Source organism: Notamacropus eugenii, chromosome 6 (genome assembly GCF_028372415.1).
Source record: "Notamacropus eugenii isolate mMacEug1 chromosome 6, mMacEug1.pri_v2, whole genome shotgun sequence".
In the NCBI taxonomy this organism is placed as follows: Eukaryota; Metazoa; Chordata; class Mammalia; order Diprotodontia; family Macropodidae; genus Notamacropus; species Notamacropus eugenii.
In genome coordinates this window covers 1,955,639-1,979,679 of record NC_092877.1, presented here as the reverse complement: position 1 = coordinate 1,979,679, position 24,041 = coordinate 1,955,639, and the positions used below count along the sequence as shown (strand labels likewise).

At 36.3% G+C, this 24,041-nt stretch overlaps 2 protein-coding genes and 1 pseudogene across 2 annotated transcripts; 2 read left to right on the top strand and 1 right to left on the bottom strand.

Annotated features, from left to right (window-relative positions):
* The first annotated feature begins 5,039 nt into the window (after nucleotides 1-5,039).
* LOC140509655 (actin, cytoplasmic 1 pseudogene) lies at nucleotides 5,040-6,117 on the top strand (annotated as a pseudogene).
* A 1,722-nt stretch (nucleotides 6,118-7,839) lies between these two features.
* LOC140509658 (olfactory receptor 4C46-like) lies at nucleotides 7,840-8,745 on the bottom strand. Its single transcript, XM_072617396.1, has one exon. The coding sequence runs from the start codon at nucleotides 8,743-8,745 to the stop codon at nucleotides 7,840-7,842; it is 906 nt and encodes a 301-aa protein (XP_072473497.1).
* A 12,656-nt stretch (nucleotides 8,746-21,401) lies between these two features.
* On the top strand, nucleotides 21,402-22,316 carry LOC140511543 (olfactory receptor 4C12-like). The gene has a single exon (XM_072620671.1). It carries the CDS (start codon nucleotides 21,402-21,404, stop codon nucleotides 22,314-22,316), a length of 915 nt encoding a protein of 304 aa, XP_072476772.1.
* The last annotated feature ends 1,725 nt before the right edge of the window (nucleotides 22,317-24,041 follow it).

The following is a 24,041-nucleotide window of genomic DNA, read 5'->3' as shown; positions in this document are numbered from 1 at the left end:
CTGAGGGAAGCATGCAGGTGTTGCCAGGTAATCTGGGGTCCCAGGGATGGCCTTGATAGATCAAAGCCAGATCCCGATGAGAGTAGCTGGTAAGAGGATCAAAGGGAGGAATATATAAAGAATGCTAAATAGAAAATAGGGAGTACCGGGCTGGCCTGGGAGAAATGGAAGGGAAATCCAAGGAACCCGCACACCCAAGGCCAGACTTTCCAGGGCCCTTCAGACAAATGTGACAAAAGTCCTACTGATTCAAGGGAAAAAGGTCTTGTACCCCATCATTAGGAGCAGTTCTCTGAAATTTATAATTTCTGATAGCGCAGACTCATTGAATCTTATATTTTGTATGGCATCTCAGAGACCATTGATTCTAAACAGTACCCAACCATTAAAAAAAAAATCCCTCCGTGGCACCCTCCCCCCCATAAGTGACCATCTAATCTTTCCCAAATTGTTTCTAGTTCAGGAAAGCCTATAACTTACCAAGGCAGCTGTACAGGAAAGTAAAGTAGGATTTTTTGCTGTTTTTGTTTTAGTATAATCAAGAAAAATAATGCCTCTATTTGAGTGTGACTGAGGAGGATCTTTCCTATCCATTGATGGGCAAGGGAAAATTAGTAAGAAAGTTCATGCCTTTTGTTCATGAGGCACTGGTTTTCAAGGGATGTGATACCCTCTGGCTTTCAAAAGTGTGTAAAGACTCAGAGGGTCAGATTTTACTTTGCTTCTTATTTTTGGTAAGAAGGTTTGAGTGCCAGATGAGGACTCTGGGAAGCCAATAAGGAGCCCCTGGAGAACCCAGATTTCATCCTTCCCTCCCTGGTAATTGTGGTCAGACAGCTGTTGTTTCTGTTGTGTGTTTTTGTCCTTTATTTTCAAGGAGGACCACGACATCAAGATGATGATATGACTTGAAGCTGACTTTGATTTTAGCGAGGGAGGGCTGTGCAGGGTCACCAACCTCACATTCTTCTCCTGAGCCATCTGGATCCAGTGGCCTGATATTCATCAGGGGGGCTGGAGATGGCCCAGGATGCAATGTGAGACCCTGGCCCTTTCAGGCTCAAGTCCTATAGCATTCTCACTTTGAGTGAGATACACCCATTCAATAAATAGGCTTCTTTAAGTAGCTGCTCAAAAGGTGGCTCCATTAATTTAAAAAAACAATCTAACCAGAAGGACAAAACCCTCAGGGTTCTTGGGAAATACACAATAGTAAACTGTTTCCCGAACAACTGTACCTGTCTGATGAATAATGGTCAGTCATTTTGGAAGCATGTCTATTGACTTTTAATTTCTCTGTATTTTCTTTGAAGTTCAAGCTGTTGATTCCCCTCAACTAAGTGAATGGCATATGTGCTTAGTTAGAGTAATGATACATGTGCTTAATTAAAGTGATTGTTAACCCCTCAAAAGTTGCTTTTCTTTTCATGAATGCAGATCTAAGAAATTCTGACAGCTGGCCTCCCTGTGTATGTTGGGGTGCTCACCCATCCCCCTTCTGGATATCACTACTTCCTTCCATTGAGCTAAAATCTGCAATTTTTACTAATTCATTCAATTTTTGCCTTGAGAACCTAAATAGAATGATTTCATTTTCCAAATCACATAACTGGAAAAGTAATTATTTCAGAAAGCTTTCACTTAAAACTCTCCATGACTTCGTTTCTCAAATCTATTTACTGCCAGTACTTTCAACCCATCCCTATTTAGAATGTGCTCTCAGAAAATTGTGGACATGAGCTATAACCAAATTAAAAAAAATATATATATAGTGCTGCTTCTGAGAATCATGACAGTAAAGAGAATGTACTTATCTACATTTAGCCCTTCCCCCTCTTTGTCCCATCCAAACTACTATTTTCTATTATATAAGCAAAGATTTTCCTCCTTAAAGAGAGGAATATAAAAAAAGCTTCTGAGACCCTTTTATACAATTTTCAATAACTGTTTGTAATATAAAAAGAATGATGCTCAAAGACTTAAATGTAAAAGTGAATGAGACAAGAAAAAGATCTAAAAATGATATGATAAATGAATGATAAATTCTGACTTGTGTCAGAAGACTGGAGGAGAGAATAATTTAATAACAGAGTATCAAGTAAATAAGAACCAATTACCTTAGTAACTATAAGATACATATCTTCCCCATAAGAAGAGGCATCTAGGCCATCCAACATGTAATTAGCTGCTCTCTGAGGTGTGAAAATGAATATATAAAGGTGCCACCAGGTGAGAAACAATCTTGCAGGCATCAGAAGCAAAAAGAATTAATAAATAGTAGGTTAGTGGCTGCTCCTAAGTATGACTGCAGCAACTATTTCTCAGTCTTGTAATGACAGCAAGAGAAAGAACTGATAATGACATGTGGTAGGTATACAGAGTGTGACAGAGGGCCTCCAACAGTCTTTCAAACTTACAACACTTGCGCACTTTTGGTGATTGACGTGGACATAAATGTTATTGTCAACTGGACTGAACCAGCCCTACTCTGTGTATGGCTAGAGTTGAACAGAGCAGGCAAAAGAAAGGAGAGTTGGGAATCAAATAGAAATTTAATTTAAAAGTTAGGGAAACACCTTGCAACCAAGGAGGCAGATTATATACATGTGACAAGGCCTTGCCACTAGTGGGGGGACCTGAGTCAGTGAGGATGAACCTTGATTTATATACTTATAGCTAGACAAAGAGTCAAACAGTATAATGTACCACAGCAGTGAGGCACAACAGCAGCACTGAGACAAGGTTGTCTAGTGACAAAAAAATTCCTTCAAACCAGGATTCAGGTCTGGGCCTGTTGGTGATTGTTTAAGCTCAGAGACTATGGGTTCCAGAAGGTGATGGCAAAGGGTTGTTATGCCAAGTTCAGGGCATGGCTTGCTTGCTGGGCCTCAGCTCTGGAAAACAGAGCGGCTCATGATATCCTGAAAATATCACCAGAAAAATATCTAGAAAAAACTGCTAAAGATTACTAAAATGTGAGCAAAATAATGAAGTCTTTAGTATAAAAGTATCATTTTTATTATGGCTGTTAATTAAAGCAAAAAGTTGAAAAGAATGATATATATATATATATATACATACACGCATACACACACACACACATATATATATATATATCATCAGAAATGATTAGCTGGTTAAAAAAATCATGTCTGAATGCATAGAAAATAGGAGAAGCTACATGCTGGTATTCCCATGAACTCTAGATTTCTGTGCTTCATTCAGTTCTGGGCTAAGCAATCATGTGTCTATGATAAGCTAAGAGCTAAAATGTCAATCTGTGGATCAGAGGACCACCAGTTTGTGAAATAAGGGTCAAACCAGCTCAGAAATGGAGGAGGCCAAAGATCCCATGCCTAGCAGTGGTAGGATTGGGTCCATGAGTTGTTATTCCACCTTGTGTGAGATGAGGAAACAGTTTCCTTTAAGTCAACATGCAAATAAACAAATGGATTAATTAATTAAATGAATGCATGAATAGATGGATAAGTAAATGAATTAATAATAGATAATTTTGATAAATAATTAAAATGGGTTTGTTAAATCAAATCCCTTTCATTTATGATTCCTTCATCTTACCCCCTTTGTAAAGCAAAGTAACTAGGCATTTTTAAAAGACACTAAATCCTGCAACACATTTTGCAGTGAATTTGTTCATACTTTTGTATTCCCTGTATACCTACTACCATAGTACATAGTTAGAGTTCATTGATTACTGCTACTTTCAGTCTCCCTTACTCTGCAATCCTTTGAATTTCACCCTGTTTCATCCTTCCTGGAAGCACATATATAATCAATTTTACTTACCTCTTTTCTCAAGTAGTTTGGTTCACAGGTTTCCTCTCTGTTTTTATTACTGATCTCATACTTAGTAACTCCAATAACAGGCTGATGTGCTCTAGGCAACACGCCCTTCCCAGTTTATTGGTCTGTTAGGATGTCCTACCATGTACACATAAACTCAGGCAAGCTATTCATTCATCTACCTCAACCATGTTATACTCCAAAAAGTCTTTTTATGCTAATATTTTCCAGTCTTCTTTCTTCTTCCCGTATCTCAGTACTTCTAAACTTTTATTGTAATCTTACTTCTACGTCTAGCCAGAACTTCTTAATCAGTGTGTGTGTGTGTGTGTGTGTGTGTGTGTGTGTGTGTGTGTGAGACAGACCACCTTGGCAGACTGGTGAATCCTGTAATTTTCTACCCTTAGAATCATATTTTAAAGGCATAAAGTAAAACAAGTAAGATAATAATGGAAACCAATTATATTGAAACGTATTTATCAAAATATTGAGCAAATGAGGTTGCAGATCCCAAGTTAAGAAAGTATCTTTTCATCATTTAATCTTCTATATTCTCATAGTCATCAAACCTAGCTTGAAATTGTTTTTCTCCCTCAGAATCTTGACTCTGTGGATAGATGGAATATTTGGAGAGTACCTTCTATGAAGCTTGAGGATTCTATTCCCATATATACTCTTAGTTTTGGAACATTTATGAGTTACTTTTGGTGCCAGAGCAGTCTAAAGAGTTTATACTTGTGGATGTGACACAAGTAGTAAGTTGTGTAAGTAACTACTTGAAGCTTTGAAAAGTAAATGGAAGAGTCTGAAGATCAAGATTCCCACAATTTCCTGCTCATTCATTCTGACTTGATTGTATTAGATTTGTGACAGTCAGGTCACCCTCTGTGGACATTAACCACTGTAACACATGAACAGCACCACTGTTCAGAACCTGGTTGTAAAGATACATAGATGTCCAAGTCAGACAGATGCAACATGATATCAGGGAGCTACGCAGGCTGTTTATGAAGATATAATAAAAATAATCAATGAAAGCTTCAGCAGGGTGCCATAATTCCTTTATGAACTACCTCTTGTTAGTGAAGTTTGTGTGTTCCTTCCATGTCTTATTAAGACAGGAGTAGAGCTGTGAGCTCTCCCACCCAGCATGCACTCACCTCCCCCCTGCCTCCAGGTGCAGCACCACCTCCTCTCTCTCTTAAGGGTTTAAACCTGTCACTTCAAAGTTCACCATGGATGATGATATTGCTGCTCTGGTTGTTGACAATGGCTCTGGAATGTGCAAAGCTGGCTTTGCAGGAGGCAGTGCTCTTCGGGCCATTTTCACCTCCATTATTGGACACTCCAGACATCAGGGTGTGATGGTGGGTATGGACCAGAAAGACAACTACATGGGGGATGAGGCCCAGAGCAAGAGAGGTATTCTGGCCCTGAAGTACCCCATTGAACATAGTATTGTCACCAACTGGGATGACATGGAGAAGATCTGGCATCACACTTTCTACGATGATCTCCATGTGGTCCCTGAAGAGCACCCTGTGCTGCTCACAGAAGTCCCCCTGAACCCCAAAGCCAACAGAGAGAAGATGACTCAGATTATTTTTGAGACCTTCAACACCCTAGCCATGTACATTGCATCCAGGCTGTGCTGTCTGTGTATGCCTCTGGTTGTACCCATCTATGAAGGTTATGCCCTTCCCCATGCCATCCTCCATCTGGATCTGGCTGATCATGATCTGATGGCCTACCTCATGAAGATCCTGACTGAGAGAGGGTAATTTCACTACCGCACCTGAGAGGAAAATAGTGAGTGACATTAAGGAGAAGCTGTGTTATGTCACCCTAGACTTTGAGCAGGAGATGGCTACTGCTGCATCTAGCTCCTCTCTGGAAAAGAGCTATGAGCTCCCTGATGGTCAGGTTATCACCATTGGCAATGAGAGGTTCTGGTGCCCAGAAACTCCCTTTCAGCCATATTTTTTAGGTATGGAACCCTGTGGAACCCACGAAACTACCTTCAACTCAATCATGAAGTGTGATGTTGACATCTGTAAGGATTTGTATGCCAATACCGTATCATCTGGTGGTACCACCATGTACTAAGGCATTGCTGACAGGATGCAGAAGGAGATTACAGCCCTAACTCCCAGCACAATGAAAATCAAGATCATTGCCCCACCTGAGAGCAAATACTCTGTCTGAATTGGAGGCTCCATCTTAGTGTCTCTTTCCACCTTGCAGCAGACATGGATCAGCAAACAGGAGTATGATGATTCTGGGCTCTCCATTGTCCACAGCAAATACTTCTAAATGGACTGTGCATTTATTTTTTTATTTTTACTTGTTATTTTTTGTCAAAAGGGTGTGACATGATAATTGCCCAAAAAAGGGATGAGATACCGAGTTTTCTTGCTGACCCACTTTCAAAGAGTTAAGAGGCAGGAGATGAACTACAACTAGAAAGAAGGGGATTGGAAGAGAAGTGTTGTGTCGTTTGATGCATATTTCTGATTTTCTTGATTGTGTCATGCTTTTACTAATCAAATTAAACTGTTTAAGCATTCCTCTGATCTTTGAGAGGCTGACATAATTCATAAGACCTTTCAGGAAGTGAGTATAGTGTGTGTGAATGACAAGTATACAGATATTTGTTAATAGATACTTGCATTTTAGCTAATGATGTTTACTGTTGAGAACTGTCTTAGTTTTACTAGAAAATATAATTCTCACCTTAAAAACTCTGAAAAGGTCTCAGAAATCTCCAGAGAACTTAAGACCACATTTTGAAAGCTGACAAACTGATAGATGACTGGAAAAATAGTGGTGCCATTCACACACACACACATATACAGTCTTTATTTTTCAAAAGTCATGCCAGACAGATTTTAATAGTATACAAATTTATGTAAATTATAAAGATATATAGATATAAAAGATATATGTGCATATAGACATATAATATTACTTGATAGATCAGGATAATGATGAATGTATGATTTACTCAGATTTTATCAGTATATTTGACAAAGACTTTTGCTCTATTTTTCTAAACAGAACAGACAAGAACAAACATAGGTTAGATGATAGGATGGATTTGGAATCTAATTGAACCAGATTCAAGTAATTATGTTCACATTGTGAGAGATGTTATCCAGAGACATGTTTGTGGCCCTTTGCTTTCCAACATTGTCCTTCCCACATTCTACTTTCTAAAATCACTGCCCCTCACATACAACATTTCATTTCCTTTGCAATTCCTGTACAGCATGCCTGGTAGAAAACCATTTTTTCTCCACCTAATAAAATTCCAAGCATCCTTTAAGGCTTAGACCAAGTGCCAGCCTTTATATGAGATGAGCCCTTATTTCTAAATTTAGGCCATTTCTAAAATTAGTTAGTGTCTGTTTTGTATCTCTTTTTCATTTACTTCTGAGTGTTCATATTGTTTTCCCCAGCCCCTAAGCTTCAGAAAGAGCAGAATGATTTTATTTTTGCCTCTGTATCACCCACACCTAGCATTCAGTCAGTCAATAACCAATTATTAGTACTGACTATGTTCTGGGCTCTGTGCAAAACATATGCCCCAGAGTAAGCACATATTTTAATTTATCCTGTTTAATGAAAGGCATTCCAACATTAGTATTTGATTCGTGAAAGACTGTTTACCTTATTTGTATATATATCTATATGTATATATTCAGAAATGAAGGATATAGTATAGTCTTCTCATAGGTGCTAGAGATCTTTCATTTCTCCTTTATTATTCATTCATTGACTCCACTAAAAACAGTTTGGTAAAGCTGACCATGTACCCCCAGATATGGAGTACTTTTTACATATTATAAGAAATCATGTAGGGAAAGCTTCTAAAGTCGACATAATGGACAATAACTAGCAAATTTTTTTTAACATTCCTTGAATTTTTCCTTTAATTATCAGCAAAATCCTTTTTTTTTTTAATATTTTCCCTTTCTCCCCCTTACTCCTGACTTGGAGCCTGGTGGTTATATTACTAGTTAACCAAATTGTTTTTCAACTGCATAATTTTCTGATAGCATTTTTCATTTGAGTATTTCTCAGTGTGTAGATTAAAGGGTTTAACATGGGGGTGATAATTGTGTAGAAGACTGCAACAGCTTTATCAATGGGAAATGTTGTTGCAGGCCTCATGTAGATAAAAATACAGGGAACAAAGAATAAAACAACTACAGTGATGTGAGAACCACAAGTAGAGAGGGCTTTGCGTCTCCCCTCTACACTGTGAGTCTTCAGTGAACTCAGGATGACTGCATAGGAGATCATTAACAGAAGGAAGTTTAAGAAGCAGATGAAACCACTGTTGGCTGCAACAAATAAACCAAGGGTGTGAGTGTCAGTGCAGGCAAGGTTCAACAAAGGATTTAAGTCACACATAAAGTGATCTATGACATTGGGACCACAAAAGGGTAATTGGATTAGGAAGAGCATCTGTATAGTTGCATGGATCAAGCCTCCTATCCACACCACACCCAGCAAGAGGCTACGTACTTGCCAATTCATGATACTTATGTAATGCAGGGGCTTGCAAATTGCCACGTACCGGTCATAGGCCATTACTGTAAGCAGGATGCCCTCAGCACCTCCAAAGAAGTGTTCACCAAAGACTTGGGTCATGCAACCTTTGAAGAAAATGGTTTTCTTTTCATAAAGTGAGTCTGTAATGAGTTTAGGTGTGTTAACAGAGGAATAACAGGCATCTATAAAGGACAGGTAGGCAAGAAAAAAGTACATAGGGGAATGCAGGTTGGGGCTGAAGTTGATGGTTATTACAATGAGTGTGTTACCTACCATTGTAATAGCATAGATTATAAAAAACACAACAAAAACAATTTTCTGCATCTTTGGATTCTCTGTAAGACCCAATAGAATAAATTCAGTCACATTGTTTCCATTATCCATTTATTCCACATTGATGTTGAATTCAGGCAAGAATGTTTTATCTGTAAAATAAGTAAAAGTTTTCAGTAGGGCAGCCTTTAATTTTTTTAGACTCTGCTGTAGAAAGGTAATGTGGAAAGAGATTGTTCTTGGAATCAAAGAAAACTAAATTTATATCCCCAATGCCTATTGGAAGAGGTCCTTGGCGATGTTGTCCAGAGACATGTTTGTGACCCTTCGCTTTTCAGTATTTTGTTTGAAGCAGGCAGTTTGTATCCTCTGGTTCTCTATGGATTTATACTTAAAGTGGGTTAGAGAAGCGATACATGGTACAGTGGATAGGCACAAGATCTGAACTTAAGAGGACTTGGGTTAAAAATGCGCTCAAATGCTTACTATTAATAAGTTAGAATAGTTGGCATCTATATGGTACTTAAAAAGTACCATACACCAGTTTGTACTTTTAATTATTTAGAAAAATAATTTCCATATGCTCTCTCATTTCATTATCACAACAACCTTCAGGGATAGATGCTATTATTCTACTATTTTTAGAGGTAAATATATTGAGGGTAAGAAAAATTATTTTCCCAGAGTAACATACCTAATAAGTTTCTGAGGTGGAATTTGAATTCATATATTTTGGATTTAAAGTTCATTATTCTACTCATTTTGCTACCTAGATGTTACTTTATCTCTCTTTGTCTCAGTTTCCTCATCTGAATATTGGTGTTTGTGCTTATGCATGTGTGTGTGTATGTGTGTGTGTGTGTGTGTGTGTGTGTGTGTGTGTGTGTGAGAGAGAGAGAGAGAGAGAGAGAGAGAGAGAGAGAGAGAGAGAGAGAGAGAGAGAGAGTGAAGGAGGGAGGGAGGGAGGGAGGGAGGGAGGGAGGGAGAGAGAGAGAGAGAGAGAGAGAGAGAGAGAGAGAGAGAGAGAGAGAGAGAGAGAGAGAGAGAGAGTGAAGGAGGGAGGGAGGGAGGGAGGGAGAGAGAGAGAGAGAGAGAGAGAGAGAGAGAGAGAGAGAGAGAGAGAGAGGTAGAGAGAGGGCAGAGAGTGGAGTATCCTCCCTTTATATCTGTCCCAGTTGTAAATCTATGATCTTAAGATATTGTTTTATATATATATATATATATATATATATATATATATATATATATATATATATATATATATATATATTCCCTCACTGGGCACGTTAAAGAACTATTTTAACAAGGTTAAATTGAATTTGGTCACCCAATTGTCATTCAAATGATTCTATCAAATCTCTATTGCTACTTAGGTAGACAAGATAGAGTGATATGACCTAGCTGACCTAGTAGACAGTATATTTAGATAGCTTAGAAATACATTGAATGTTCGGACACAAAGTGTAAACGCTACCATCTTAGAATGGGGCTTCCATGAAGAACCCTTAATCTCTGTATGGTCTTGGGATGTTTAACAGTTTCACCACTGACTTAGATAAAGACATATTTGACTTTCAAAATTTTTTGGCAAATGACACAACTGAGGATGGATAGATAATACAATTATGACACTTCTCCCAGAAGAAGTTTTGTTAATAGCCGGCACTATCTGAAAGGCTTGTTGACACTTCTATGTCTTTCAACTTAGTGGATGAAGAGAATTGACAGACCTTTTTTCTCTGCTACAATCTATCATTTGACTCTCCTCATTTCATATTGCACAGTTCACATTTCACAATGCACGTCTATTTCTATCACTATGTTTATTTCTGCATGTCATATAGATCTTAATAATCTCTATGTCATCTAGTATAGATATACCTTTATTTATATCCTTATCAAGGTCCTTCTTGATGTTAGCTACATCCTCTAGAACACTCTTCTTTATCTCTCTAGGGGTTCAGTACTTGATTCATAATCTTTCTCTCCATCCCCAAACTTCAATATATTTCTTTTATCTTGAATACCCTTGCCTACCAATTCGTTATCCTCCTGAAGGCAGTCAGTATCCTTTGTTCTTGAAAAGGACCATGATGTCATATCTTATTCAAAATGTGAAAAAATAAAGTTTGAAGATTAAAAATATGTATTAATCACTACGCATATGAGAAAACTTTAACCTATCTGACCTGGTGATATTTTATTTTATTTCATCATACCTCAATTTTTTTGTTCCAAATCCTATGTTTGCTCCTCTCATTTTCCCTTTACATTTTAAAGCATCTCTGCTTATTTTCCAGTGGAATATTAAGTCATGACCCTAACAATGTAGTCTAAGACTGCAGACAAACCAACATAAAGACAAGTGCGGAAAAGGAGTCATCTTAGTATTTGAATTTAAAATTATACCTTAAAAGTCTCCTGCGTATTATAAGACATGGAAAATTTAGGACAATATTATATCTAATGGTTTATATTGTATTACGACTTACTGTGCCATATGTTACAAGTGTTTTAAATTTTGTATGATTCCCATTTAAACACTGCTCTTTAGAGCAGTACGGTGTAGTGTAAGAGTTAGAAGACCTGTCTTGAAATCTCTGCATTTGTCTCTCTTTTTCTTATATTCTCTTTGTTTTCTTAGTTGCTTTGCAAAATAAATGTAAACAAATCACATTTATTTCCTGGTTTACACTTTGCTAAGAACCTTTCTCCCAAACATCCCCATCTGATAGCCTTCAAATGTTATTTTAGAGAGTAGGAAACTGAGACTCGGAAAGATGAAAGGTCAGGAACTGGATCAAAAATAAAATATCCTCACACTGCAATTCAAGCCTCATTATTATTATACCATAAAGTTTTTTGCCTTGTTTGCTTATAAGCTTACTTTTGGAATCAAATGTTATATGGTAGACTTTGAAAATAATGCATTAAATCATTGTAAGAAATCGCAATAAGAGGCATGAATCTAAATAAATATCAGCTCCATTTGATTTTGTCAGCGTAGGCAGTGAAACTTACCCAAGTCAGATGCATGTATAGGGATGTTTTCTTATGTATTACAGATAATCCTCCCTTTCATGATATTTCCATTGGACAGAAAGATGGTAGCAAAATTGTTCAACTTCTAAGTCATTCAGTGATTAATGGAAAGATTTTCATGATCCTTGCAACCAGGATTTCCTTCATCTAACATCTAGGAAAACTGAACCTTTTTCAATAATATTTTCTCTAATAATTCAAAAACAAAAGAATAAAACTAAGCGCTTAGATACTAAGGAGGACACATTGTGCCCTTATGACAACAGGCAGAAAGTAATCTAATGGACCATCTATTTTTATACCTCATCCCCCTTTGTCTGGTCATAGAAAAATATATCTAAATACAATCCGATAAAAGTTCAGGGACCTATTTTCATGCCCGGAGTTGTGTTCTCAGAGGAATTAATTATCAGCAGTATCAGAAGTACTTTGCCTTAGAAGATCTATTATTTTGAAATGTGTTTGTGAAGCAACTCGCAAACATCTTCCTTCTCTCTTTATAGGAGGCTTCAATTATATGTCCTAGAAGTGAGATAATGAAATATGTCAATTAGAATGAAGCCTTCTGGATTTTAATATCTGATTCTTCAAGAATTCAGTAGCTTACGTGAATAGCAGAATCAGTAAATGTTAGACTAAATGCATCTCCCTGATGTATCCACAATACAGGTGAAATGCAAGTTGACAGCTGTAGATCCCAGTTAACTACCAACTTATTTGATCAACCCAGTAGCATTTATCAGTTTAGAAGAAGTAATGGTCAAATATAATATCAGGAAGAAGTAGATAATGATTGGGTATATAATCATCCTGGATGACTTTTCCATTAATGATGTAAATGAGTTCTGTTTTTTGGTGAGACTTTGGATGGAACAGAGGATGACAGGAACATTCAGAGTTTCATTGTAAGTTTGTGTTTAGTTTCTTTTGGGTTTGACTCTCAGTTAATACTATTTCAGAGCTCCAGTGCAATGATATGGACCTTCTGATTCAACTGAGTCAACTTTAACATTCCCCAAATCAGAGATTTAAATGGTTTCTGTCATGATTTTCACCATCACCTTTAGTATGGTCATTCATGGTGAAAGGAAAATTAAAATAAAAGGTAGACATTCTCCAAATGATAAATAATCAAAGATAATAGTCACTTTTAAGATTAAGAAATTCAAATCTAAACTAGGAAAAAAGTAGTAATAGGAATTTTTTTTCAAAATCACTAATAAATAGAGAAATTCAAAATAAAACATCTCTGAGGTTCAACCTTATACCTATCAGATTAGAAAAGTTTGGGGTGGAGATAAGTGGCAAATGTTTTAAAATCAAGATATTAATCCACTGTGTTGGAACTGTCAACTGGTTCAAGAAAGAAACTTCAAACAATGTGATCCTCCTTATGAAATTATACATACTCTTTGACTCAGCAACACTAAATTGGTCTAGTTGGAAAAAAATGAAAAGGAATCATGTTATATATACATACATGTGTATGTATGCAAGTGTGTATATGAGACATATAACACCTCTACATATCTATCTATACTATCTGTCCTCGCTTTTATGGTGGCAATAAATTGAAGGGTTATATTAACTTGGGGAATAGTTTGTGAAATTATGGTTTATGAATGGGATGGAATTATGCTATAAAAATGATGAGGAGCATGAGAAGTATGTAGAAGTATGCTACATAACATTGACTGTGCCCTCATTACTGTTGAGCAATTCTACTAAACCTCCCTTATCAATGTTTTATTCCACTCTTCACAGTGGCTCTTCCAAAATTTTCATCCTTCCTCTAATCTCCCATTGCTCTTCCTTCCTACATTCTTACAGCTGAGAGATTTACTTCATATTTTGCAGAAAAAGGAGCTATTCACCTTGAAGTCTTTTTCCCTCTTTCTCCTCTCTTATATCTCAGATACCATCTGCAATTTTATCTTCCATCCCTTCTATTTCACACAATGAAGTTGCCTTACTCCTTAGCAAAGCTAGCACTTCTACTTGTTTCTAGTGATCTCATTTCATCTTATCTCCTCCAACAAACTGCCCCTTTCTGATCCCTAATCTTTCAAAAAATCTCTCAATTGATCCTTCCATGCTTATTATTTTCCTATATATCTTCTACCCCTTTTATCTAAATTTTTTGAAAAGGCTATCTGCAATAGGTGTCTCTACATTCTCTCACACTCTACTTGACTGCTTACAATCTGGCTTTCAACAATATCATTCCACCAAAATTTCTCTCTGTAATGTTACTAATAATCTCTTAGAGGACAATGGCAATAGTTTCTTTTTCCTCTCTCAATACTCAGTCTCCTTGACTTCTCAGTAGCTTTTGACTGTTGACACTCTCTCTTCCTTGATATTTTTTTCACTAAGTTTTCAGGACACCATCCTCTCCTGGTTTCCATCCTAGCAAACTGACAACCTCTTCTATATCTTTTTTGTTGGATCTCCCTCCTGATTATGCCCTCTACTAATAGGTGTCACTCAGAGTTTTATATCTGGTTGGTTTCTCTTTTCCTTTTATATTTCCTCAGTTGGCGATCTCATATCTCCTATGGATTTGAATACTGAAACTGAACATATTACCTTTCTCCAAAATCCTCCCCCTCCTACCTTCTTTATTACTATAGAGAGCAACCTGCTCCTCTTAGTCCCTCAGGATTGCAACATGAGAGTCACTATGGCTCACCCTCCCCATATCCAATATGCTGTGAAGACCTATTGATTTTGTCTTTGCATTATCTCTCAAATATTTCCCCTTCTCTCCTTATATAATATCTTCAGTATAGTGCAAGCCTTCATCACCTCATCACTTGATTACTGAAGTAGCCTATTAGAATGTTTTCCTGACTAATGCCTCTTCCCTTGTCAATCTATTCTTCAGTCAGCCACTGAAGTGATTGTTTCTAAAATATAGGTCTCACCATCATCACCCCCCTCACACACGCACAAACACACATACTCAGTTAAGTCCAGTACCTTCCTACTACATCACGAAGTAAATACAAAATTCTCAACTTGGCATTGAAAGCTCCTTATAACCTACCCACTCCTACATTTCAAGTCTTCTGACATACCGCTCCTCAATAAGTACTTTTCCATCCAGGGACACCGACCTCCTTGCTGCTGTTCCAGAAACAAGACATGCCATCTTTTGGCTCCGGGAATTTTCTCTGGCTGTCCTCCATGTCTAAATACTGTCCTTCCTCTCCTCCCACTAATAATGTCCTTGTCTTTCTTTAAATCCTATCTAAATTCCTGTCTTCTACAGGGAGCCTTCCCTAAACCCTCTTAATTCCAGTGTTTTTCTTCTCTTAATTATTTCATGTTTATCCTGTATTTATATTTCTTTGCATGTAATTACTTGCATATTGTCTCTCCCATTGAACTGTAAGCTCCTTGAGGCCAAGGACTGTATATTGCCTCTTTTTGTATCCCTATGACTTAATGTAGTGCCTGGCTCAAATAGGTGCTTAACAAACATTTTTTAAATAAATGAATGAAACTTTCAAAAAAAAAAAAACCCAAAAACCTGGGGAGACTTGCATCATACAGTGAAGTAAGCAGAACCAGGAGAATATATAATAATAATATTATTGTTGAGATAACTCAGAAAGACTTTAGTACTCTGATATTATCAGCAGCTCTGTTAGACTTAAAATCCTTAGAGCAACCCCTCACCCACATGAGAAGAACTATCTGCTATCTCATAATCATGAAAAGTGACTCAGATTTTCATTCTCAAAACCTCGTTTCACTCTCAGTTGCTTTTCCCCTCTACTTGGAGAGCCAGAGGCTGAAGCACTAAACTCCTTTTGTTTGCCTTTGTAGAGGGATCATAAACCAGATGACTCCATTTTCCATCAGCAGTTCTACTTAGCTTCAACTCCATTCTGAGTCCAGGATACTCTGTTCCATCCTCATGTATCACATTCCTCTGGCCTTTCAACTTCATTTCATGTGCTTCCTTTGCCCATTAGACTGTAAGGTTCTGAGGCAGAATCTATATTTTTTCCTTCTTATTTGTGTCATCAGTACTGATCTCCATGACTGGCATAATAGTAGTCAATTAATAAATATTTATTAAAATATTGAATGGTTACAGAGGAGTTATGAGGAAATGTGCTATTCACCTCTAACAGAGGTTATAGAATTATGTGATGATTACGTTTTTGTTTTATTTTTTTACATGAATAATAGAGTGATTTTATTTGCTTGACTGCTCATGTTTGCAACACCTTTATTTTCTTTCTTTACCATGTTGGGAGAGCAGAGTAGAGAAAGACGTTGAATGATATGTATTTTTTTAAATAATTGAAAAAATAAAAGCTAGGAAACGCAAATTAGCAAGGCTGCCATTTTTGGCACTAAGGAACCTTTACTTTCATGTCTTAATATCAAGGGAACTGCATGAGACGTTCAGTAAACAAGTGTTTAATGACAAGTTGTCATTGTCTCTCCTACCAAGGGCTTTCTTTACATGCTATTTGAGAAGACATGATTAAAGCTGTCAATTACTTGGACCCTCTCCTTTTATCTATGTTGTCAACTTGCCTTTGGCCTAGACCTCATTAATTAAGGACTCCTTTCAAATGCTGTGGCTAATCAGTAGGTCAATGTACTTTGGATTCTGATTATGGTGTTCTTTGAATAAGACTGCTCGTTAGTTACTTGACAAATTAGAATGTTTCTAGAGACTTCATTTTAATATATCTAGATAGAATCTTATTTCACAAGGAATGAAAAAAAGAGTTCTTATATCTATGTATTTTGGGGCATTTATGTCTTTGTTTTTTTTACCAACTCCCGTAATATTCTCCTTAGATCCTTTAGTTAAAAAGCTGGAGACTCTTGACCTCCCCTACATCTCCTCATCTATGTTACCACTTAAATGACCACTCATTTCTCCTTACAGACCATGGTCCTTTCTTGTCATTGTCTCTTTCCCAGTAAAAACTGTCTAGAAACACTTTATATTGAACAAACTATTGCAAAATGAAATATTTTGAAAACTTTTGGAAATTATTGAAACAAGAATGATTATGGTAAATTAATCCCTACCATGAAACTTCCTAGCAACGAATAAAGAAAGGTTTGAGATGAAACAAAAGTTGATCAATCAAACAGGACATGCCAGTAGATACTTCTTTCTGGTCCAATATTGCACAGGAAGCCAGCTGGAAACCAACAGTTACTTTCACTAAATCCATTGGGATCTAATTTAAATCCACTGAGGCTAATTGATGTATGAAGCCAAAAGATCTTGCCCCAGACTGTTGGAGGTGAAAGACACAAAGCCAAATCCTGGTATGTTATTATGTAAGGAAATGGAGAAGAAGAAGGTATATAGTGTAGAATTGTATGAGGTCCCCCCGGGAGTCTTCTGGAATCTTTAATATGCTTTTCAGTCCATAACATGGAACAAAATCACATCTTAGGGAAGTAAGTACATGTCATTTAACCACATATCTCCTACCTAATTTCCTGAGGGAGGAGAGCCACATCATTCTGCTGTGCTTCCTCCACTTCTATCCCCAAATATACTCCCCTAAGATGAAATGTAGCATAAGAATAAGAGTCATCTTGTGTAAAGACAAAGAATGGTGAAGAAATGTCACAGTTGAAGACAACGAAGAGAATAAATCAACTTGGCCAGAAAAGAGTAGTGGGAAACCTTATTGTTTAATAGAGTGGTAAAACTCAAGGCCACAGGCTGCCACAAAGACCAGGTTAAAATGTAATTAAGACATATTTAACAAAACAAATAAAAAATAAAATGTAGTTGATATTAATCTGTAGTTTTCTAAGTTTACATATGGCACACAATGATTTCTTTCTATTTGACCTTGAAACTATTATTATATAATATATATGAGATCTGCACTGTGAAGGGATTTAAATGGCAAAGAAAAAAAGCATGCACATAATCCTAGTAACAGAGAATTCCCATAGTTCACTGATCAAGGGCGTGACAAAATAAATCTTGTGATTTAGGTAAACGACATTTCTACCTGTATTTAGAATTAATTGGAGTGAGAAGAATTATGAGACAAAACGAGAATAGGACAATGTCCAGAAGGGAAGAAATGAAAGTATAATCTATGTTATTGGCTATGAAAGTAGAAATATGACCAAAGAAAGTTAGCAATGTTGTGGATTCCAAGTAGTGTTTTGAGAAGTAATTAGAATATGGGAGGAGAAGGAGAATGTAAACTCAGTAATAACTCTGAGGGTATGAATGAAGATGATTGAATGGATGTTTGTATGCTTAATTAGAGTTAGAAACTTTGGAAAACAAGCAAGTTGGGGATGGGAATTAATCCTTCTATTTTCAACACATTGAGGATAAGATGCCCAGGGGTTCATCTAGTTTAAATTGTCTAAAGGGAAGCCAGGAGTCTGGGAATGAAACTCAGGAGAGGCAGTAGGGCTGGATATATAAATCTGGGAGTCATCTTATAGATCTGTTCCTTGAACCCATGAGAGATGATGAAATAACCAAAGAAAAGAGGGCAGCACAGCGTCTTGAGATACAATTAACAGTTATCTCAACATCTGTGCTACATTTTTTTCTGATTTTAAGCTAAACAGAGAATTTATGTTAATAAGATTTTGCTTTCCCAGTTTCTTTATTATACTTTGGAAATCTAGTGAGGGAAGAACTGTTCTCATATTGTTTCCAAAGTGTGCTACGTGCTTCATATTAGAATTTGTGCATATCGTGAAGACATCATTGTGAAGATGGGAAATTCAAGAAAATGAAAATGGAATATGACACGTTTTTAAAAGAGCGGAATGAAAGATTTTCTCCACACTCTTAAATTTAACTAGATGGCATCATTAGCAGATTGACAATAAATGTAAGTTTTTTTTTCTGTGTTGGATATTTTAAGAACTCCTAAACCTACTCTTGGTTAGAGGAGGCTAGTTGTTGTAGAATACAACATGCTCAAATTGAAGCCATAAAAACTAGATTCAAATTTTACTTCTCATATTTACTAGGTGTGGTTCCCTGTCATTTAATTTCTATCCACATAAGTCTTCTCATTTCTAAAAGGAAGATAAACATGTTCCTTATCTGTTTAAGAACATCATCATAAAGGATAAACTAACTAATGAGTACAAAATAATTATCACCTTCAAAGTATTTGTCAATGAAAACTAAAATTTAAACAAAAACCTCCTCTTTTTTAGCATTAATTTCTTATATTTAAATGCAAGGTCTTTCTTTCTAGATGACAGTTTGGAAGCATATCAAAGAAATATCTATTCCCCTCTCTATATACAGGACATCCCAGAAGTCTTAGGGGAGAATTAAGGTATTAACTGCCCTAAGACTGATGGAACTCCTGAAAACAGTTTGTAAAAAAACAGTAGTTGTGGGTTTCTGAGCAACACTGTAGACTCAGCAGTCTAGAGTTGGAAATAACTCCTAAGTGATTTGCCTCTGTTGGGCCAGGCAGAGTGAAAAGGTTACCATTATAAAGTAATTACTTCACTATGCATTATCTTCCCTAATATTTTGAACAAGCCTTATTTCCCATTCAGATGTATTGCAGAGGATTAATTGGAGGAATTATTGAAGAGTGACAACTATGCTCAATTTGGAGCCAGGTAAACTCATTTTAAATGTTGGAACTGCCAATAGATATGTCTGATCTTGGACAAATTGTTGAAAATTTTGGACCTTATCTTCTTCATTTGTAAAAATAAGCTGATGGATTTGGTGAGGGTGGGAGGAGTAGCACTATATGATTTCTGAGATCCATTTTAGCTTTACATCTACAGTCTGATGACTACATTCTGTAACTGATTATTAGCACAAATAATTATTCCCCAATACAGGAGAAATAAAGATGCTGATTATGAAACTAACATTATTAATAGAGACATATGCATCTCTGACTTATCTTTGCAGAGATACCTGCAACCACAAGAGAAAAAGAGATAATCAAGAAATAGAATGTAGACATTAAAAAAGATCAAGGCATTTTTTGCATCTATATTTAGAAATAACTCTTAATGAGCCAGCAGAGAAGAAGAATAAGAAACAATTTTGGGAAAGGAAATGAAAGGGTATCAGGAATAATCAGAGACATGGAAACCAAAGCATAAGTATCTAAGTGGAATTGGCATCAAAATATGCCAAAATTGTCAGAGGCAAGGGGCATGGGAGCTAAGAAAAGACTATTCGATTTTGGAGAAGCAACATCATTTGTTAGCTATAATCACTCAACTGATGTGTTGACTTTAGGGATTCCAGGTACTTATACTAAAAAAGAATGAGCCTTGAGGGAGGAAAACGCTTGATAATTTTCTTGAAATTTCTCACATGTTATTATGGAAAATACATATTAGCCTTAATATTATTAAATATAATATAGCTAAAATAATATAGTTATTAAATATAAACCACATAACTAAAATATAAATAAAATCAGTTGGTGGAAATTATGGGCAGCAGGAGAGGGGCTGAGTTTGATTCAATATACAGAAAGACTACAGAAAGTGAATAAGTTGCCTCAGTGTATAATAAGAACCTCATTTAGAAAATGGATTCCTGAATAGAGGGCTAGTTGACTAATTACAAGGAATGCCATAGACTAGACTCATGTTCAGAGGAATGGTGCACTAAAAAGGACCCTTGAAGATCCTCCTACTTCTAGTTCCATAAACATTTCACAGATAATATTCCATACTGTCCTTTGCCCTTATTATCAAAATGTCTATGTTTTGAGATCAAGGAAAATGGGTTGGTGGGAGGATGAGAATAGAGTGAACAGATATGGATTGTGTTCTCAACTCAATCAGTGACTGCCTCTTAGTGAGACACTTCATGTTCTCTGAGTCTTAGTTTTTGCATTTGTGATATGAAGGTATTTGGCAAGATAAATAAAATTTCCATATGTATTTACATATACATTCTACATATGCACATAAACATGTATCTATGTCCCTATGTGTATAAGCATTTTTTCCTCTAAAATTCTTGTGAGGTATGCTGATGAAATTATACAGTACCTTTTTTGGAGATGACTAAAAAAAATGAAGATAAGTTAATGTATATGTACCATGATCACACAAAGTTGGTTATTTTTACCCCTAAATGTCAGTGTATTTTTAATTTTTTCTGACATCTTTTCTAGTTTTTTATTTATGAAATATTATGTCACCTATGTTTGTCTCAAAATCTGCTTGTCTGAGAAAATCTGTGATACAGCATTGTTGTACTATCATGTAATTTTCCCCCAAGAGCCTCCCTTTCCCTGATCTACCATAGTTAGAATCAGGACACATATTCCTACTTTCCTAATATACTACTTCCTATTCTTAGAATTTCAGAAAAAATGACAAAACGATGTCTGACTTTTGAAATATTTGTAATCCCTAGTTGTATGCTATTGACCTGAGGAAATTTTTAACAGAATTGCTCTCTCACTAAAAATATACTTCACATTCCTCTTAGAGGAGCTCTTTTCAATGAATTTGTTGCACAGGGAAATGAATTGTGAGAGTTATGAAAGATAGAATTCAGTGACATAGACATCAAGAAACTTCCATCACTGGAGAGTTTTACCATTAGAACAGTTAAATATTATGATAGTTTGATTTTTTATTTGTTCAAAATCAAGGGGCTGGCCCATGTGACATTCTATAATTCTTGGCTTTTCATTGCAGGTAAGACAACTTTAATTTCTCTATTCACTCCCTAAACTACATAAATGGATAATGGAAGAAATGTGACTGAATTCATCTTACTAGGACTTACACAGAATCCAAAGTTCCAAAATATAATATTTATAGTGTTTCTTATCTTATACATGACAACTTTGGCAGCCAATCTGCTCATTATGGTCACCATTGTCACCAGCCATACATTAGACTCCCCCATGTATTTCTTTCTGGCACACTTGTCTTTCATAGATACTATTTATTCATCTTCTTCAGCTCCTAAACTGATCAAGGATTCCCTCCATGAGAAGAAAGTCATCTCTTTTAATTGGTGCATGACCCAGGTCTATGCAGAACATGTTTTTGGGGGTACTGAAATCATTTTGCTCATGGTAATGGCTTATGATAGATATGTAGCCATCTGTAAGCCCCTCCACTACATAACCATTATGAACAAGAATTTATGTATTATCTTTGCGATTGGAGCTTGGATTGGTGGCTTTCTCCATGCAACAATCCAGATTCTTTTCACAATTGGACTGCCTTTCTGTGGACCTAATATCATAGATCACTTCATGTGTGACTTATACCCTTTGCTCAATCTTGTTTGCATGGATACCCATACCCTTGGTCTATTTGTGGCATTCAACAGTGGTTTAATCTGTCTGTTAAACTTCCTTTTCTTGATTGTATCCTATGCTGTCATCCTGCATTCCTTGAAGAATCACAGTCTGGAGGGGAGACGCAAAGCCCTCTCCACTTGTATCTCTCATATTACTGTAGTTGTCTTATCCTTTCTGCCTTGTGTATTTGTGTACCTGAGGCCTGTGGTCACTTTACCTATAGATAAGGCAGTTGCTGTATTCTATACTATGGTATCCCCATTGTTAAATCCCTTAATATACACCCTCAGGAACAGAGAGATAAAAAATGCTATGAGGAAGCTCTGGAATAAAAAAAAATAATGGATTCACATCATAAATGATTAGAATGGGAGGGGAGAAAAAAATTCATGTTTATAAACCTGACTTTAGAGCAATCATTAAGAAGACTGGAGTGATCAAATCCTTGGCCAAAGGAAGTGGAATCTATGAGGCAGTCATTATATTTATACTTCTCTTGTCTGATTGAAAGAAGCTTAGCTTACTATACAATAAATATAAACTTATTTATCTATATCTTGAAAGTAGTAATCATAATATAAGAAGAAAAAATAGAAATAGTTGCACACAAAAATTTTCAGAGAGCAAAATGCAAGAGTGGAGCAAATGCTTATTCTCAGTTCCTAAGATCTTCATATGCAAATGCACACAATGGACCCCAGCAGTGGATTCATTTTCCTCTGTTTTCCCTCCCAGTGATTCCTTCTATGAATTCCTTCCTCCCCATGCCCAGTACACTTTACAAGCAACCTTTGATGGTTGGTACCTTGCAAGTGGCTGTAATGTTTCCTAGAACCTCTATTTTACCCCAAATTGGTATGTTTGGATATTTCTACTATCTCCTTTTATGTCAACAGGGTTTTGATATCTAGACTACGGTTTGCAATATTGTAATGATTTCCTCAAACCAGTAAAATCTAACTATAAACACAGACAAAAATATGATTTTTAGATTATTGTGAAACTTTTCAGAAGGGATTTAATATCCATTCAGTCAAAGACTCTGGCATCTTGCCTTCTTTCTTTATACAATTCCTACTTTTCACCAGGAATGGCACGTTTTGCACCAGGACTTTAAAGACCATACCACAATACTTTAGGTCAGAAGTGGGAGAGACAATCCACTAAATTTTGGGGAGTGATGCAAAATGTTTCCATATTAGTCATGCATGACTACATGGTATAATGGTTATCAAAAGTCTTCCCTTCTTGATGAGAGAATAACAAGGAAAGGAGAGCACTTGGAATTCAAATGTTTAAAAAATAAATGTTAAAAATTGTTTTTACATGTGCTTAAAGTGTTTTTAAAATATTGCCTGGGAATATTCATATGTTGTCTTGCTTGAAGCTGTACTTCTTCCTTCACCAATCAGGACAACTAAGTGCCAGTTTGGAAACCATAAATCCATCACAATCATATGCAATGACTTACTCAGCCAGTACTGAAATAATAAATATTCCCTCATTTCCCAATACTTTGCTACCAAAAAAATGTTTAGAAATATTTATTGTAGATCTAGGTAACTTTTTCATTTTCTTTGATGTCATTTGGAATACAGAACTAAAAGTAGCATTGTTGGATCAATAAATGCAGTTTTATATCCATTTTGTCATAGTTTCAAAATGTTCTCAGGAATGACTGGAGAACTCACTAATCAACCAACATTTCATCAGTATACCAATTTTTCCTCTCATCCTTTCTAGGATTTTCCATTTCTCATAATTGTAAGGCGTTACCTGGGAGTTGTTTGAATTTGCATTTCTCTAATCAGTAGTATTTTATAACATTTTATATGGGGTAAAGGATGAAGTCAAGATGGCAGACTAGAAGAACAGACCTGTAGAAGCTCTCCTCCATAGCCCATAAAGTATCTGTAACAATGACTCTAAACAAATTCTAGAGCAGGAGAAGCCACAAAAAGACAGAGTAAAAGAGATTGCCAGCCCAATTCAGCCTGGAAAGTCTACAGGGAAGATTGCACTGGGCATAGAGCAGAGTGCAGCCTGGCTTTGGTTGCAGCACAGCAG

What these genes read in the sequence shown, in the direction of transcription:
- LOC140509658 (XM_072617396.1), bottom strand. Translation starts at nt 8,745, where the DNA reads ATGGATAATGGAAACAATGTGACTGAATTTATTCTATTGGGTCTTACA.
- LOC140511543 (XM_072620671.1), top strand. Translation starts at nt 21,402, where the DNA reads ATGGATAATGGAAGAAATGTGACTGAATTCATCTTACTAGGACTTACA.